General features: G+C 38.7%; 1 protein-coding gene across 2 annotated transcripts in view; it reads left to right on the forward strand.

Moving 5' to 3' along the window:
• The window catches only part of LOC150105820 (uncharacterized), a 39,552-nt gene that overhangs the window by 13,024 nt on the left and 8,770 nt on the right, over positions 1-17,758 (forward strand). For both annotated transcript variants that reach the window (XM_090393607.1, XM_090393608.1), the window contains exon 2: positions 10,610-10,712. In XM_090393607.1, coding sequence (XP_090249733.1) covers positions 10,658-10,712 — 55 coding nt within the window. In that variant the 5' untranslated portion in view covers positions 10,610-10,657. The remainder of the gene's footprint in view (positions 1-10,609; positions 10,713-17,758) is intronic.

The raw sequence follows: 17,758 nt of genomic DNA on the forward strand, positions 1-17,758 counted from the left end.
AGCCTTCAGTAATGATTTTTACCAGCCGGTGCACTTGTTGAGCTGTACTATGGGCCTTACGGAAGTCGAACTGTTCATTAGGCAAAATTCCTTTAAGTTATCTGTTTCTGCTTGGAATCTTGAGAGGATCACTTTCTCTGTCACCTTTCCGAGGCTGGACAAGAGGCTTATGGATCTGTAGCTTTCGGGAAGGTGAGGATTTTTCCTGGCTTCTTCAGTGGTATGATTGTGGCTGTTTTCCATGTAGTAGGGAAATGCTGGAATCTAAAGATGGCATTTGTAATGTTGACGAGATGAACTATGGCCTTTCTTGGAAGTAGTTTTACTATTCTGTTAGTTATGCCATCCAGTCCTGGAGCTTTTTTACTGTTTAGATGGGAGATGATATTTATCATTTCTGCCGGATTTGTAGGAGTGATATGTTTGGAGTTAACAGTGTTCTGTCTTAAGGTTGTCCTAACATGACGATGAATCTTGTACATAAGGTTGATATTTAGATTTGTATAAGATAGATTGCACTGAGATTCTAGGTTATCTACTAGTGCTTCGGCTTTCTCTTCATCTTTGTGAACTGTCCCTTTCTTGGTTTGTATAGGGGTATGAGCTGCTTTTTGGTGCGGATTGCTCTTAAGAATTTCCATACAGAATGATCTTCAGTATTGATGTTAGCCAATTTGGTTTCCCATTGATGGTTTCTGTGTTTTTGAAGAGTTTCCCGGATCTGCCTGTTTAGATTGTTCAATACTGTTTTGTCCTGTGGGGCTCTGGTATTGTGGTATCTCTTTCTGGCTCTATATATTGCTCTGATTAGTTCCATGATTTCTTCAGGGATACGGTTGGTTGGGTGGAAGACAGTGGATTGTATGACTGATTCTATTGCTTTCTGAATTTTTATGGTTAAGTTATTTACTGCTGTGTCAATCTCTTCCTTTTTACTGATATTGGGCACTGGACCAATATGATCGGGAAGAACCTTGGCTAACTTGTCCCATGGTATGAATGTGTGCAGAGGAGAGAATTGATCTGATGAACCTAGATTGAGCACTATGGGACTGTGGTCAGAAGCTAATTCGTTGACTGATTCCAATTTGAATTGGTATCTTAAAGTTTTAAAGATGACAATGTCTAGTACATCCAAGCTACCTGAAGGGCTGAAGTGGGTGGGCTCGGTAGGGCCGGTCACAACAACAAAGTTGAAAATTGCAAAGTTGAAAAGTGTGTGACCTTTGGTGTTAGTTGTTGAGCTGTACCAAGCTGTGTGTTTTGAGTTGAGATCTCCTGCTATTATTATGGAGTCATTTGGACCAAGTATGGAGTCTAGATCTGTTGTCAGCAGAGGAATGCTCGGAGGATTATAAGCAGCATAAATCTTGAGACTCCCAGCATTGCAGGTATGTACCTCCACACCGGTCACCTCCAGGTTTACTGTTTGAGGCTTGTCTATTGTATTACGATTCAAATAACTCTTAATATATATGGCTGTGCCTCCACCTCTTGTGCCAATTCTGTCGTTTTTGTACATAGTGTATCCATGGATTTTTGGGTTATTAGCTGGTCTTAGGTGTGTTTCACCAATCAAGATGATATCAACACTGAGACGAGTTGCAAATTCTTGAAGTTCCAAAACCTTGTTCATCAATCCATTTGCATTCCATGCGATTATCTTAAGAGCTTTTGATTTGAATTTATTACTCATGACAGATGGCTGTTATAATGTGTTGAGTGCCTTGCAGGAATCTCTTTCTGGAAGATGTTGAGGGACATGTTGCTGAATTCCTGCAACATGGTGGCAAGTGAAGCTGTTAAAACGGATGTTATGTTGGAGCTTTCTAGCTCGAGAGATGTAGGAGGCTTAGTTCTTGCAGCCTCAGCATATATTTTGGTCTTGGTTGTTCCTTCCTGTGTGGTTGAAGGCGAGGTGTTTCGGACTGGAGGACGATCTGTTTGGTTGCTTAAAACGTTGTTACGTAAAGGAGCAAGAGTGACTTTTGTTGATCCTCGATTTTTTGAACTGGAAAGGCATCCCTTGTAGTTGGCGGGGTGAGGTCCTCTGCAGTTTGCACAACATGCTGGAGTTGTGCGTGCGATGGTCTAGTGTCCCTCGCCGCACTTCAAGCACCTGAAGGCTGCCTTACATAATTTTTGGGCATGTCCAAACTTTTTTTTATGACTGACCTGCAGATGCTCTTTTCCTAAGAGGCTCAGTTGAAATGTTGAGTCCGCATGCTACTGTCAGTTCATAGATCTGCTTTTGTGTGTTGCTTATTTCCACCAGCCAAAGGCATTGGTCTTTTATCAGATCTGAGCATCGTGCTCACTTTTATTGGGGACAGGCCCTTTCTGGAGAGATCTGTGCTCACATCTTCAGGAGTGATACCTTCAGCTATCCCACGTAGAACTACCTTCAGGTTCTTTTCGCTGGGTAAAGTGAAGTTGTGATATGGGACGTTAGCATTGTCCATAAATCTGGTCATCTGTCTGTAATTCATGACAGTAGCGGGTTGTATTTTAACTCCCTCATCTGAGTTTTTTGCCCATAAGAATGAGATGTTTTGTTCTCTGAGGGCTGACGAGACAGGGATCCATTTTTCCTTATCTCTTAATATGATTGGTGGTATCTTTTCTTTAGGACCATTGAGTGCTTCTATCCCTGTTGTTTTGGGTTTTTCCACATTGGTATAGATTTTCCTCTTCTTTTTGATCATTTGGAACTGTGTATCTATTTCCAAGGTATGATAATTGCTGTCTTCGGATGTAGAATCTTCCATACTTGGGGAGTGTGCAAAATCTGATTGCATCAGAGTTATGGGCTCTTCACTTATGTCATCCATATTGTCCTTTGTGACTGCTGTGTGGGTGGGGAATGTGTCAAAGAGCTTGACTTTTCCTGGCCAATTATCACTCAGTAGCTTTCCTAGTCTGAGGAATTCCATGTATACTTCCTCGAATTTGGCCTCATTGAGAAGTTTTGCCATGACAATAATTTAGAAATGTGTTAAGACACAGATGGAGAAAGAGTAGAGATTGCTCAGGTGTCCCGAGCAGGTTATAGATAGTCCTATGGACTTTTGAGGATCCACTAGCAAATCCCGTAGACACTCTTAGATGACTACCAGTAATAAAATACAACTAGCTGTCCTATGATAGAGAAAAGGAGTGTCACGAAATCACTTGGCCACAGATTGAAATCCTACCTCCCTAAATAAAACCATAAATCCACCACTGGTCCTCATTGCGGGTGGGGCCTGCGGGCCATTAGACCTCTTGCATGCTTCATGCAGAGGGAGAGACAGTAGGAAACAAACTGTGTCTGCGCCAGTGCAATGTGCGTTTCGTGAAAAACCTTGTAAACAAACTAATCAGGCTCAGTCTAAAATAATACATCCGTTCACATCAAAATCAGTCTTTGCCCGAATATAATTGATAACAAATAATGACTTTTTAAAATTTTTTTTATTCCGCAGGACGCAGGACATATATGGTGCAGAGGGTGAAGCTTGACGCTTTTCATATTCCCTGTTGTCTGTTTCGGGAGCAGTGATGGGAGAGATCTGTAAGCTATTTTAGCTCGCCCTGAGTGGGCAGAAGTGGTTATTCGTCGTTGGCTGTTAGGATGGCTTTCGATCTTTTATGTTTCCAGTGGTCATTACCGTCATAGTTTCCGGCTTGCTGTATTAGTTGGTTTGGATGCGTAGATGTCTTCATAAAGAATTTCTCTACTAGGGAGCGTAGTAGTGGAGAAATGTTGGGGATATTTATGTCCCGGTGGATCTGGGCGTTCCTGATGAACCACGGGGCGTCCAGAATCATTCGCAGGCATTTGTTCTGTAGTCTTTGTAGCTTGAGGATGTTTGTCTTGGAGGTATGGCTCCAGGCTGGGGAGGCGTATATGACTGTGGGACGGATCACTGTCTTGTACAGTAGTATTTTATTTCTTGAGCTTAGTTTGCTGTGTCTGTTGATCAAGGGGTATAGCTGGGCGATAACTTTTGAAGCTTTGGTGCATGTGCTCTTAATGTGGCTGTTGAAGCATAATCGCTTATCGAGAAGTATTCCGAGGTATTTTGCTTCAGTTTTCCAGGGAATTTTAGAGTTGAACAAAGTGATGTCTCCTTTGGGGGGATGCTCGTCTTCTTGTGAAGAGTATCGTTGTACTTTTCTGGGGGTTTAATTGTAGTCACCAGTCTTTAAACATTTTTCTAGATTCAGGATGGTGTCGTAGTTTTTTGGTAACGAGAAGTGGTTGACGAGATCTGGCTAGAATAGCCGTGTCATCTGCATAAAGGGCGATGGTGGATGTGAGAGGATTTTGAGGGATGTCTGCTATATAGATGTTGAACAGGATCGGGGCTAACAGTGATCCTTGAGGAACTCCAGCGAGGATTTTCTGTTGGGTTGAGACTGTTCCATTGATTTTGACTTGCATCCTCCAGTTATTACTATTACTATTACTATTATTACGGGCAACTCCAGGGAGTCATTAGACTCATCGAGGGAGGCCCCAAATCATATTCATCACAACTATTTGACATTCATACAGTATCTATCATACCTCGCCTTAAACTCATTCACTGTCACAGCATCCACCACAGACTCAGGGAGCGCATTCCACTCATTCACTACTCTAAAAGTAAAGAACCCAGCTCTAACACCTTTACTAACCACACTTTTGCCCAGTTTCCATGGATGTCCCCTAGTCCTCCCACAACCAGCCCTGTTCTCAAAAATATCTTCTGAATTAATTTTATAGAAACCCTTCAGTAATTTGAATGTCTCAATCATATCTCCCCTCCTCCGCCTATCAACCAATTTTTGCAACCCACAAATCCTCAACCTGTTCTCATACGGTTCATTCCACAGACCTGCTATCATCTTGGTCACTCGCCTCTGGATCCTCTCCACCTCCTCCCCATCAAGAAGAAACCTAGGTGACCAAATCTGAGCACAGTAGTCTAGATGGGGTCTTATCATGGCTCGATACAGACGAACAATAACCTGCTTGTCTCTGCTTGTCAACGTATTCGTCAGCAACCAAGTGATTTGATGAGCTGATTTGGCCACTTTTGCAATGTGTCCCCTAAATTTCAATTCCTTATCTACCAACACTCCTAAATCTCGTGCCTCATCAATTTCCTGGAGCACGGTTCCACCAATGCAGTAAACTGCCGCCAATCTTTTCACCCCAAAATGCATAACCTTACATTTTGCCACATTAAACTGACATCCATTCTCCTTAGCCCAGACCTCCAATCTATCCAAATCATCCTGCAAAATTTTGAAGTCATCTGCATTCACTATTGCCCTACCCAACTTCGCATCATCCGCAAACAAATGAACTGTTCCTCTCAGATCCTTTCCTATATCATTTATGAACAAATTAAACAGCAGTGGTCCAAGAACAAATCCTTGTGGCACACCACTAGTCACAGGCCGTCTTGTGGACTCTACTCCTGAGTAAACCACTCTCTGATATCTCTCCGTCAACCACCCTCCTATCCATCTCACCAACCCTATGTCCATCCCCATATGCCCCAATTTACTGATTAGAATTCCATGTGGTATCCTGTCAAAGGCCTTGGCAAGGTCCAGTAGAATCACCGTAAACCCATTACCCTTATCCAGTTCAGCCGTCACTGTGTTATAATACGTGAGCAAGTTACTGAGGCATGACCTACCCTTCACAAAACCATGCTGTCCCCGATACAGTATCCCATTTTCTTCTATCCAATCTTGTATTTTCCTCTTGACTATTTTCTCTAAGACCTTGATAATGATTCCTCTTATGCTGATTGGCCGGTAATTTTCAACAGCAGCCTTGGAACCACTTTTGTGCAGTGGAACTATTTAACCCTCTTTCCACCCCCTTGGGACTGACCCAGTCCTGAGGCTCAAATTAAACAAAATGGTCAAGGGCACTGACAATTCTTTGGCCGCTTCACTTACGACACGAGCTGGTATACCATCCAATCCCACAGATGTATTGACATTGAGGTTCTGTAATAAAATGTTTGCAAACAGACGTTTGCAAACATTCTATTATTTGCCGTCGCAGACTTCCGCCAGTTATTTGTCGGTACGTTCAACACACATTTTTCCATACGCTCCAGTTGTCTTTTAGCTCTGTGTATGGCACCATTCAAACGGGCAATTTCGCTACTCGCATTTATCTCACCATTTTCGTTATCGATCAAATCATCCATTCTTTCTGTGTTTCTACCTTCAATTACATTTTCGGCGACGCTCTCACACCTATCTGGCACTACCACGCAATTCTCTAGCACACCGCCATTTTCTACATTCTGACTATCGTTCACGATATCGCTCTCGACACACGAAACACGCTTGAAGTCCTCGTTCTCTTTACACTTTTTACACATATTAACTCCACTATCACTTTCTAACCAGACTCCCACCGCTCTTCGCAAGGCATACATCTCACAGACAGCACATTGCATAAATTCGTTTACATCAAAACTCTTAAACAAACATGGCAATCTGGCCGCCATTTTTTTCTTTATCGGTGCCATGTGTGCGCTATCTTTTCTTAAAAATAATAATTAAAATAACAGAAAACACGCAAAAATTGTACAGACACACCAAGAAACAAAAAGCAAACAATACTACTTAAAATTCTAGTAAAATATCTAATGTTAACACATAATAATACTAATCTTTTCAGGAGCTCTCGACAAGCCGACGATCTAATCAGTGCGACACCAAGCGGATGTCGGAGAGGTCGGAGCGGCAGTTGGAGAGGTATGATTTGATCAGGTGTATCATGTTTAGTGGAAGGTTAGCGAGGATAAGTTTGTAGAGGAGGCCTTGGTGCCAGATCTTATCGAAGGCCTTTGAGATGTCTAGGAAGACAGCTCTAGTGCGTTGATTCCAATTGAATCCTGTGGTGATGTATTCTACCAGTCTATGGATTTGATGGGTGGTGCTGTGATTTTGACGGAAGCCAAATTGTTCTTCTGGAATGATATTTAGTTGGTTGACATGATCTTGGAGTCTGATGAGGATGATTTTCTTAGCTATTTTCCCTAAATTGGATAGCAGGCTGATGGGACGGTATTTTTCAAGTAGGTGTGGGTCTTTGCCTGGTTTGTGAATTTGGATGATGTCAGCTATTTTCCATGACTGGGGAAGTGCTGCCATTTGAGGATGGAGTTTATGATGTTTGCCAGATGTGCTATGGCTTTGCGTGGTAGTGCCTTGATGACTTGATTAGTAATGCCGTCAGGATCTGGGGCTTTTTTGATCTTGAGATGGTTGATGATGCCGATTATTTCGGTAGGTGAGGTAGGCATTATAGGACTTGGATTGACATCGGGACGATTTACTGTGAACCTGACTTTACGATGGATCTTGTATACGTGGCTGATGTTTACGTTCTCATATGCAGGTCTGCATTGTTTCTCTAGGTTTCTTGCTATAGCTTCGGCTTTGTCAGCATCTGTGTATGCAAGGTGCTGTTCTGCTTGCAGAGGGGGGGGGGGAGGGATTTGCGCTTGTTCATGAGGTTGTTTAGGAATTTCCATATAGAATGATCTGCTGTGGAGATGGAGGTGAGCTTTGTCCCATTGTTGGTTCCTGCGGTTCTGGAGAGCTTCTCGGACAGATTTGTTTAATCTGTTGAGGGCTGTTTTGTCCTGGGGAGCACGAGTGTTGTGATATCTTTTTCTTTGTCTGTTTTTTTTCCCTTATTAAGTCCATGATTTCTTCCGGGAGACGATTTTGTTTGTGGGTAATCGTGGATACTGTGGCTGCTGTTATGGCTTTATTGATTTGATTGGTGAGGTTCTTTATTGCCGTGTCTATTTCTTCCTTGGCTTTTATGTGGGGAACCGGACCAATGTGTTCTGGTAGCACTTTCGTAAGTTTCTCCCAGATGATGGAGGTTTTTTTTGGGGGGGGGGTGACTGATCTTTGTTCCCTAAGTGAAGTAGGATTGGGTTGTGGTCTGATGATAATCGTTCAGTGCTTGAATGCTGTGCTGATATTTGATGTTGTGTAGAATGGCCATGTCTAGGATGTCGGCTGTGGTGGGTTGGTTCAGTGGGTCCTGTTACGACAGCGTTGTTTAATCCTATGTAGCTGAAGAGGATACGGCCATTTTTATTTGTGGTTCTGCTGTTCCAGGAGGGATATTTGGAGTTTAAGTCCCCAGCGACGATGATGGATTCATTTGTGCCTAGTACAGCATCCAAGTCAGAAAATAGCAGGGGAGTTGTAGGCGGCGTAGATTTTAAGTCTTCCAGTTGAATTTGTGTGAACTTCGACACCGGTGAGTTCTAGGTTGGCGGTTGGGGGGGGGTTAGTATTCCATTGTGCCTGATGCAGTTCCTGATAAATATGGCTGTACCACCAGCTCTGTAGTTCAGTCCTTCGTTTCTATATAGTGTGTAGCCTCTCAGTTTTGGATTGTCTGCAGGTCTTAGATGAGTTTGATTAATTAGGATGACGTCAGGGTTGTATCTGTGAGAGAATTCTTGAAGTTCCAGAGTCTTGTTTTTTAGGCCATTGGCGTTCCAAGCGGCGATCTGTAGTGAGTCTGGCATTAATCTAGTTTTATTCATTAACAAGCAGTGATAATATGGTTTGAGTTTCTTTTATAAATCTTTTTGTGGAGTTTGGTGAAGGGTTTGACTTACTGAAGTCTTGAAGCATGTTTGCCAATGAGGCTGTGATGACTGTTGTCATGTTTGGAAGAATTTGGTCCTGCTGGATATATTTGGATGAGCGGGCTACTTTGGCGTATGTCCGGCTTCGACGGTGGCTTTCCAGACTGTTGGTATTTTCCACTTCTGAGAGCTGGTATTTTGTTGTCTTTTGTTGGGTGTCAGGCAACTGGGGAGCCGTCAACTCTGGTGCCTGTGGGCAGGGTCGAGAGATCTGTTTCCTTTTGTTGTCTGTTTTATTCTTAGGGTAGTGACTGCAGCTTCTGTAGTTTGCCGGGAGGGGGCCCCCGCAGTTCGCGCATTTGGCTGGTAAGGTCCTGGGTTTTGAGTAGGTTGATGTGGGGTGGTTTTTTCCCACATTTGAGGCATTTGTAGTCTGCTGTGCAGAGTTTCTGTGCGTGTCCGTACTTCTGACATCTGTAGCACTGGCCCGACGAGGCTCTTTTTCTTAGTGGTTCTGTTGTGATTTTCAGACCACAGATCGTTGTTAAGTTGTATATGTTCTTGTGTGTGTTGGGTATCTCAACGAGTACTAGGGGCATTGGACTCTTGTCAGCCCGTAGCATTCTGCTAACCTTGACAGGTGGGAGATCGTGGAGGCAGAGGTCTTCAGTAATTTCATCTGTGCAGATGTTTTCTGTTACTCCCCTGAGTACAACGTTTAGGTTTTTCTCCAACTTCAGTGAGTAAGTATGATATTTAATATTTGACTCGTCCATTGTTTTTGTGAGGAGTCTGTAGTCGCCTAATGTGGTAGGCTGGATTTTAACTCCGTCGTCTACGTTTTTTGCCCATGAATAGGCAGTTTGGTGGTTTTGCATAATAGGCCTAAGGGCTGTCCAACGTTCTTTTTTCCGTAGAACAATTGGAAGAACTTTTTCGTTTTGGAAGTGGGGAGGTCAGTGTTGGGGGATCTTCTTCCATCCCCTTGTTTATCTGAATCTCCACTGTTTTACGTTTTTTCCGTGCATGGGTTTCTGTATCATGGTTTGGAGTGGGAGCAGAGATTATCAGGTTCATCTTCCCTACTTCCCTTGCTGTTGAGTTGTCCCCTTCTGTGGAGTCGTCCGTCGCTGAATATAGGTTTAGAAACCCTGGCCACTCTACCTCAAATTTCTTCAACAGTTTTTTGAGGAGGTCGAGCGGCAGCTTCTTATCCAACGATTGGATAAAGTCATCGGAATTAAACTGATCATGTTTAAAATATTCAAATATATGCTTACCTGAGCTGGATCTCAAGGATTTCCGTATAGCGTATAAACACAAAATATAACATATAACACAATAAAGGACTATCGCGAGACCGCAGTTACTAATTAACAACACAATCATCAGCTACTTGTTTACTTTCGCTTTCCATTTATATGAAAAATCTGAATCAACACTCCGTATTATTCATAACAACTATTAAAATCACTGATCATATATATAAACACTTGGCAACCGCCATCACGCACCAGCGCCCTCTTTTTTATTCCGTTTCTTGAGAAAAGTAAACAGGAAAAAGATATAGTAAAAAAATTATGGTGTCCCTATTAACTTATTAAAATAAACTATTCTGTCATTAGAATTTAAAAACAAAACATATTAATTGTAAATATTAAAAAATACTATTTTATTTAATACTAAATAAAATACCTCTATATTTATTTAAATGTTTTTCCAACAAAGCATGTTCAAAGTGAATTATGAATAATAACCAAAAGGCCAAAAGACGAACACTTATTTTCATTAGATTTAGTTGCCTGAAATCTATGAATTATGAAACATAAAATTATGAAATTTTGGGTTTATACATACACTTTAAATCACTTAATTAATGAAAGTGGATTAGAAAATCGCTGTTTAATATATCATTTCTTTTATTCTTCTTAGTGAGGAAAGAAAAAGTCATTTATTATAAACTATTCCATTTGTGCCTTTACTTACAGAATGATAAGCACAAGGCGGACCAGTGCCAGACGATAATTGACTGTGACATGACGTTTTCCATTGGTTGGCTGATTCTAATATTTTTAATAATTACAACCCAAGGTAAGCGAACAGATCAAAGTGCCAAATATATTAATTTCTGTAATTATATGCAGAAAACTTAAAATCTACGTGATTGTAATTAATTAAACTTATCAAAATTATCTTAAGTGCGATACTGTAATGGAGGTCATTCTCTCTCTCTCTCTCTCTCTCTCTCTCTCTCTCTCTCTCTCGCTCTCTCTCTCTCTCTATTTATTCTAATCTAGAAGTTAAAAATCTTAAAATCCCAAAGCATATTTTTATCATGGAGGGATAACTGAGATAACTTAAATAAAAGTCTTTAATTCAAACGGATTTTTGTTTCTTTGCTATCCATAATTCTAAAAAAATTGATTTTTTGATTCTAACTGTTTCTCCGTAGAACAGGTGGAAGAACGACATGACATTATTATTACGTGACACTTCCCAGAACTCATTCGAGGTAAACACCCTATTCTACAAAGTTAACCGTCTATACTAATTAATTCTCTATCTCCCACTAATAATATTTTTGTCTGTAAATTGCGTATGTTCTATGGTCGATTTTCAGAATGAGAAATTAGAGTTATTCTATTGGACTGAGAGCTTAACTTTGTATACGTCATTCAAGTGTTCTCGCATCCTTTAATGATAATTAAATAATGAAAATTTTTATTTTATGTTTATCGACCTGTAGATACACGTTTTGTATTCATTATTAACATGTTTTCTTTTAGAAAACGTGCGTTAAATGCCAAGTTTTTTTTTCTTCAGCCAGCATACCGACAAATCATTCATGCGTACTAGCAAACCTATCAAAGTGCCCACTCCTGCTCATGCATTGAATATTTAACCATGAAGTGAAAACCGACCATTCTTTTAGTGTTTTTCTTATAGCATTCGGTTAATATGTTTTCAGAAGAAAAGAAAAAAAAACAACACTACAATATATCAGAAACGAGTATTAGATTTACCTTCACACGGGTAGTAGTTTGAACAGAGTAAACAGTTTATTTATTTATTCGTATGGAGTTTCCTCCCTTTCCTCCTCCGTCCCTACTGGGGCGAGTTGAGCCCCCCCCCTCATGAGGGTTAAGTATTTTTGAGTGTGGATTCGTGTGTGTTCACGGAGCCGGTTTGCCTGATTGGGGGATGAAAACCCCCAGGATAAACTGGAGAAAAACCCTGTTGTCCACGCCCAAGACCGGCTAACTTGGCTATGGCTGAGGAAGATCCTTCAACTCCTCACGTCGCAGACGGGAACCGAACCTAGGACGCCCCTTCCCCAAGCATATGGTTGCGAAGGGCAAAGCCACTAGGCTAACTGCGCAGACTTCAGAGTTAACACTAATATATTAAGTTATAACCTGCATCTGTCGAAACTTCGATTTGTCGCCACTCAACACTTATAGCAGCATTTTTTTAATTGGTGACTACCATGTTTCGTGAGAATAGCCACTTTTTATGTCTGCTTTCAAAGTCTAATCCGGGCTTTGAAACTTAAGTCTGGATTTGCCTTTTGGATCTTTTGATAGCAGCATTCCTCTTTTAAAACTGTAGTTGGGAAAGAGACAGAGAGAGAGAGAGAGAGAGAGAGAGAAGAAAGAAGAAGGAGTTCTAACATTAACAAAAGGGAGAGGGTATAAAGTAATCTGAATAAATTATATTTATTATATTAATTAATATATATTTATAATCGTATTTTGGGCCAACCAATTACACGGTTGTATTGAGACAGGCCGGTGGTGGCGGTATATAATGTGGCCCAACGGGTGTGGACTCTTCCCCGCATCACAAGGGCTGGCATAGTGCAAGCACGCTTCGAAGAGCATATCCAACCATTACGGGTGCTCCACTGAGTGTCTTCTTCTCCAGACTTGAATCCCATCGAACATTTGTAGATCATGTTGAACGCAGCATTCGCCAGTCGACGCCAGTGGCTCCTTGGGTCGCTGACCTGCTTGTTAGTTCCGATCACCTCACAATTAAAGATACCTTAGGTGGTCTAGCGAAATCATTGCGAAGAAGACAAGCAAGCGGTTATCTCGCCCAAAGGAACCCTAACCCACTGATTTTTTTTTTTTTTTTGTCTTTGGAGGAGTATTTTTGTTAGTTTAATACATTATTAGTTTGGATCTGTACTATACACGGTCTTGCTATACAGTATTATTTAAATAGTTGGTTGCAGGCTTGCTTCTTATATTCTTGACTTTTGCTAGAATTCATACAATTAACTATTCTATCAATTGCTTGACTATTGATAGAATAAGTGTATTCTATTAGTCATGTAGACAGAATAGAATCAGTCACTTCTTTTAATCTGGGAAGTCATCATTACCTATTCAAGTTTGCCAGTCTGTTAGGATACGTGTCGATAGTCATTCCATATTTTATATTCTTGCAGATTTCTTCCAACGTTCTTTCTAAAATCCTTTAGAAAGAACGTTGGAAGATCTTATAATTTAACCATTATAAGATCTTTTAAGTCTTGCTCGAGTTTCCCAGAGGAAAATCCGGTTTTTCATCTCGCAAAACAAACAAATGGGCCAGGAGAACACATGTAATTATCAGGCATAATACAATGACCTCATAGCCTTAGTTGCTTCGGCGTAATTAACAAAAAAAGCAACTTTTTTTTTATTATTAGTGCCAATAGCCGTTGGAACTCTTTCTAGAGCGTCCATCAGTATTTCTCTTTTAGGTTCCGATGGCTCAGTTTCTTTCAGTCAAAGTTATTATTTATATATATTTATTTTTGGTTATATTTTTATTTATTTATTTCTCTGAGTTAGATAGCCATTGCCTGGTTGGCTGAATTGATAGCGTAACTGCTCTCCAACTAACAAGCTATGGATTCTAATCCTAGCATGGATATTGGTGAATAATTCTGTGTGGAGAGGACATCTACAAACTTACTACTTCTTTTTGCAGTAGCGACTACATTTCCAAAACAATATGACCTAAGGGAGTGACCATACGTCTGATACGTCCAACAAGAGAGGTCAAATGTGAAGAAGAAAAAAAAAAATGGAAAAAATTACACTGATTGACTACATTCTTTACCGAATGACAGGTAGCTTCCTCAGGGGATCAGGAAAATTACATATACAAACAAGAAAGTATATAATATATTTAAATCTGATATTAAATTGTTAATGTTACACATAGAACAAGAGATGTGTGTAATCTCACATAGATTTGTTTTTCCATAGATCCTCCCATGGCTCTCTTAAAGACATTTAACGAAAACCCTATTTAATGTTTACTTCAAATATTTCAACTTTTATTTCAAATTGTAATATATCAGTTATAATATTAATAAAAAGGTGTATCGAAAAATCTGAGAAATTATTCAGAAACTTTTAATTTATAAAAATGTTTAAATATTTAATCTTTAAAAAAATTACAAAATGTATATTATAGGACGGCAAAAATCTCCAAAAAAAGGCTCTGAACATTATTTAAGGATAACTTTCAAATAGTCCTAGCATGGATATTGGTGAATAATTCTGTGTGGAGAGTACATCTACAAACTTACTACTTCTTTTTGCAGTAGCGACTACATTTCCAAAACAATATGACCTAAGGGAGTGACCATACGTCTGATACGTCCAACAAGAGAGGTCAAATGTGAAGAAGAAAAAAAAAAATGGAAAAAATTACACTGATTGACTACATTCTTTACCGAATAGGAGGAAAATTGTAGATAGGAAGTTAGTAATGATGTAATTTTTTCATGTAGTACTGTCATATCCTGTACACCCCTTGAGGGTACATGGCAGGAATTTGATGATGATGATGATGATTTCAAATAGTCCTTAAATTATCCCACTCTAAAATGTGGCATATTAAGTTAAATGTTACTCTGGACTAATATCAACAATAAAATCTATTTACCAACATTTATTTTAATGTTGTTTATTATTATTTCAACCCTCCAATGGTAGCAATGGCATGAACTCCACAAATGATCCAATTTCTTAATTCTATCATGGATCAGTTCGTGTTAGGAAGGAATTGGATGGTACACTATATTTACCGTACGAAAAGTAGGGGGGGGGATTCTGTTTGTTGCCTCTCGTCAATCCCAAGTATTATTATTATTATTATTATTATTATTATTATTATTATTATTATTATTATTATTATTCTACCGATCTTTCGGAGGTATGGTGAATATATATATATATATTGTATATAATAGAAGACCAACACTAATTAATATTTTGCTCATTATTCCACAGATGGCGCCAGTGGTGGCATCATTCTTTCATTGTTTAATCTAGAGTTATTAATAAACTGCTGTTTTGATATATAAAATTAGTTTCATTGCAACGAGCTGTTGCTACTCGGGTGCATTTGTTTTCAGAAGATGATTTAAGCGACTTAAGCAACGTGTGCGTTCTCAAAGTGATACAATATTATGCATTTATTTTCTGTGTTATCCATTCTTATTCAATTGTTTTATGAAAGAACAATCTAATTTAGTATGCTCGACAAAAGCGACCACAACTAGTATTTTTTTTTTGTATGTAATGTGTAGTGTGTATTCTCAAATCGTCTACCCAACTCTCCCCCCCCCCCCCACAAGATTAAAATCGTGAGTGCGCCACTGATGCTCAATTATCTATTTTGCTCTTAAATTGAAAAAAAAAAGAAAAAAGAAAAAGAAAAATGAAATGCTATCAGATGAACTTTAAAACCACACAAACTTGTACTTATAAGTTCAGTTCTTATTATAAATGCAAAGCAAAGTGAATTCTCTGTTTTAATTATTGCAAAAATATTTATAGAAATAGACCTGCACATATCTGCGACAATATAGCGAAAATATATAAATATTAAAGGAAAGGTAATATTAAAAAAAAGGAGCCTCGTCGAGTTCCCCTAAAAACCTTTCGCATACCTCTGGGGGTATACAACCACACTTTCGTTAAACACAGGTGTAAAGGATATCCTTGTGAAACACAAAATGTTTTGCTTTCAGACCCTACAAAAATACGAAAAAAAACGGAAATTTTAAAAATGTACAAAAAATATGAAATTAATAAAAAAAAAAAAACAGTAGGAAAAAATCCTTTTCCCATCCATGGTACGAGTGTAATATAGGTTTACAAAAATCATTCGTGAGTGAGAGCCACATAAAAAAAAATAGATTTAAAAGAAAAATATTTGAAATATTATTAAATGGAAAAACAAAGGAACTTGGTAAACAAATTCCTCCAAAAATGAATCGTTAGTTGGTAGTACTTTAATAACAACTATTCACATAAAAGAAAAATTCATTAGGCATTATAAAAAAAGAACATCCGGGAACTCTGTTCCGCATTAGTGCCATATTCGGTTTACAGCAAATATTGTACTTTTCAAGTCACCACCTCACGTTGGCTAATGCAAAATCATTTACCATCTAAAATGTTTTCACTATATCACTATATTTTAGATGGTAGATGTCTTTCCATTAATTAGTATATTTTAAATATTGAATATTTAAAGTTTAAATAATGTATTTTTTGTAAAAATAAGATAAGAGTAACAAGCAGTTACTGTGTTGTGCATTGCATACGTTTATTTTTTGCCATTTTCCTTGAAATATGGTTTAAGTTTTTAAAAATGTTGTTTCAATTTTTTATAATCGTTTGCATAATTATAATCAAGAATTTATGAATAATTAAACTAAGATCTAAATTATGAATCATTACTATCCTGTACTCTGTTTTACCGACTGACACACTATGGAATAATGATCATTTAGACAAGATAATTATCCAGACAAGTCGATCGTTAATAACTCATTAGATCAATAACAAATTTCTACGTGTTGACTCCAAGGTCAAAAATAGGTTTGTATGAAACTTAGATTTCTCTGTTTTTCTGACTATTACTGTTCTATGTCCTATTAAGGTTTTTCTCTTTACGCTATATTGCTTTGCGTAACTTCACCTCAATTCATTTCACACACACACACACACACACACACACACACACACACACACACACACACACACACACACACACACACACACACACTTTGGATATATATATATATATATATATATATATATATATATCCACAGAATCCAAGGACTACTCCTCTACACTCACCGTCTCCCTTACTGTTGTCAACACACAGCGCCATCTGCCACCTAGAGGTGAAATATATTAGCTGTAAATTGTGTGTGTTCTAGTGGCCGATTTACCTGTATGCGGGATGAAAAAAAGGAAAAAAATCCTGCTACCTCTATATGAGATCGGCTAACTCACTTTCAATTGATAAAGATTATGAAATAATGCCAACTGGTATATTTCAAAACACGAAACTTAATTTTTCACATATTTTGTTTTATATTAACTTTTTCTATTCTTTTTATATAATAAATATGAAATAATTAAAAGCCGTATATATTTTTGCACTTAAATAACCTCGAGATTCCGGAGGTTCTGAATAATTGCTAACAAATTTAATACGTATGGTAAAGTGTGTAAGAAATTATATTCTTATTTTTAGTAATATATATGAAAAAATCCAAATGAAAATATAAACGCATCTTGGTGATATTCTCCAAATAAAACGTAATTTCATACTATATGCTGTCTCTACCGCTCTCCTAATACCAACAACCACTCTGAACTCTTCAATCGCGTTTCTTTAAATATTGATTTTCTTCAATCCCGCTCTCAAAAACAGCAAAATCAATCTCGGAGACTTCAGCGTCCACAACACCAGCTGGGTTGCCCGCTTCCAATTGCACAGATCAAGAGGGTGGAGAGGCTGAGACTATCGCAATAACAAACGATTTCTCTCAAATTGTTCACATGCCCACCAATATACCAAAGAGTCCCAATCACTCCCCAAACATCTTGTAGCTCTTCCTCACTAGTGACCCATCTAAGTGCGCTGTGAACGTTGTCTACTCTCTCTGGGCAGCTCGCACCACTGGTGTTAAGTAAGGCATAGTAAGGCATACTGAGTCAAATACAAGCTAGATTGACACTGATACATTTTGTACTAAAGTTTGAGAAAAATATCAGCATTTTATATATAATTCATTAAATGTGAAAGTAACTTATTTTTTATTCCTGCTCAA

The sequence above is a fragment of the Typopeltis vanoorti genome, chromosome 6 (genome assembly GCF_054136105.1).
Source record: "Typopeltis vanoorti isolate ZY-2024b chromosome 6, IOZ_Tvanoo_1.0, whole genome shotgun sequence".
Classification (NCBI taxonomy): domain Eukaryota; kingdom Metazoa; phylum Arthropoda; class Arachnida; order Uropygi; family Thelyphonidae; genus Typopeltis; species Typopeltis vanoorti.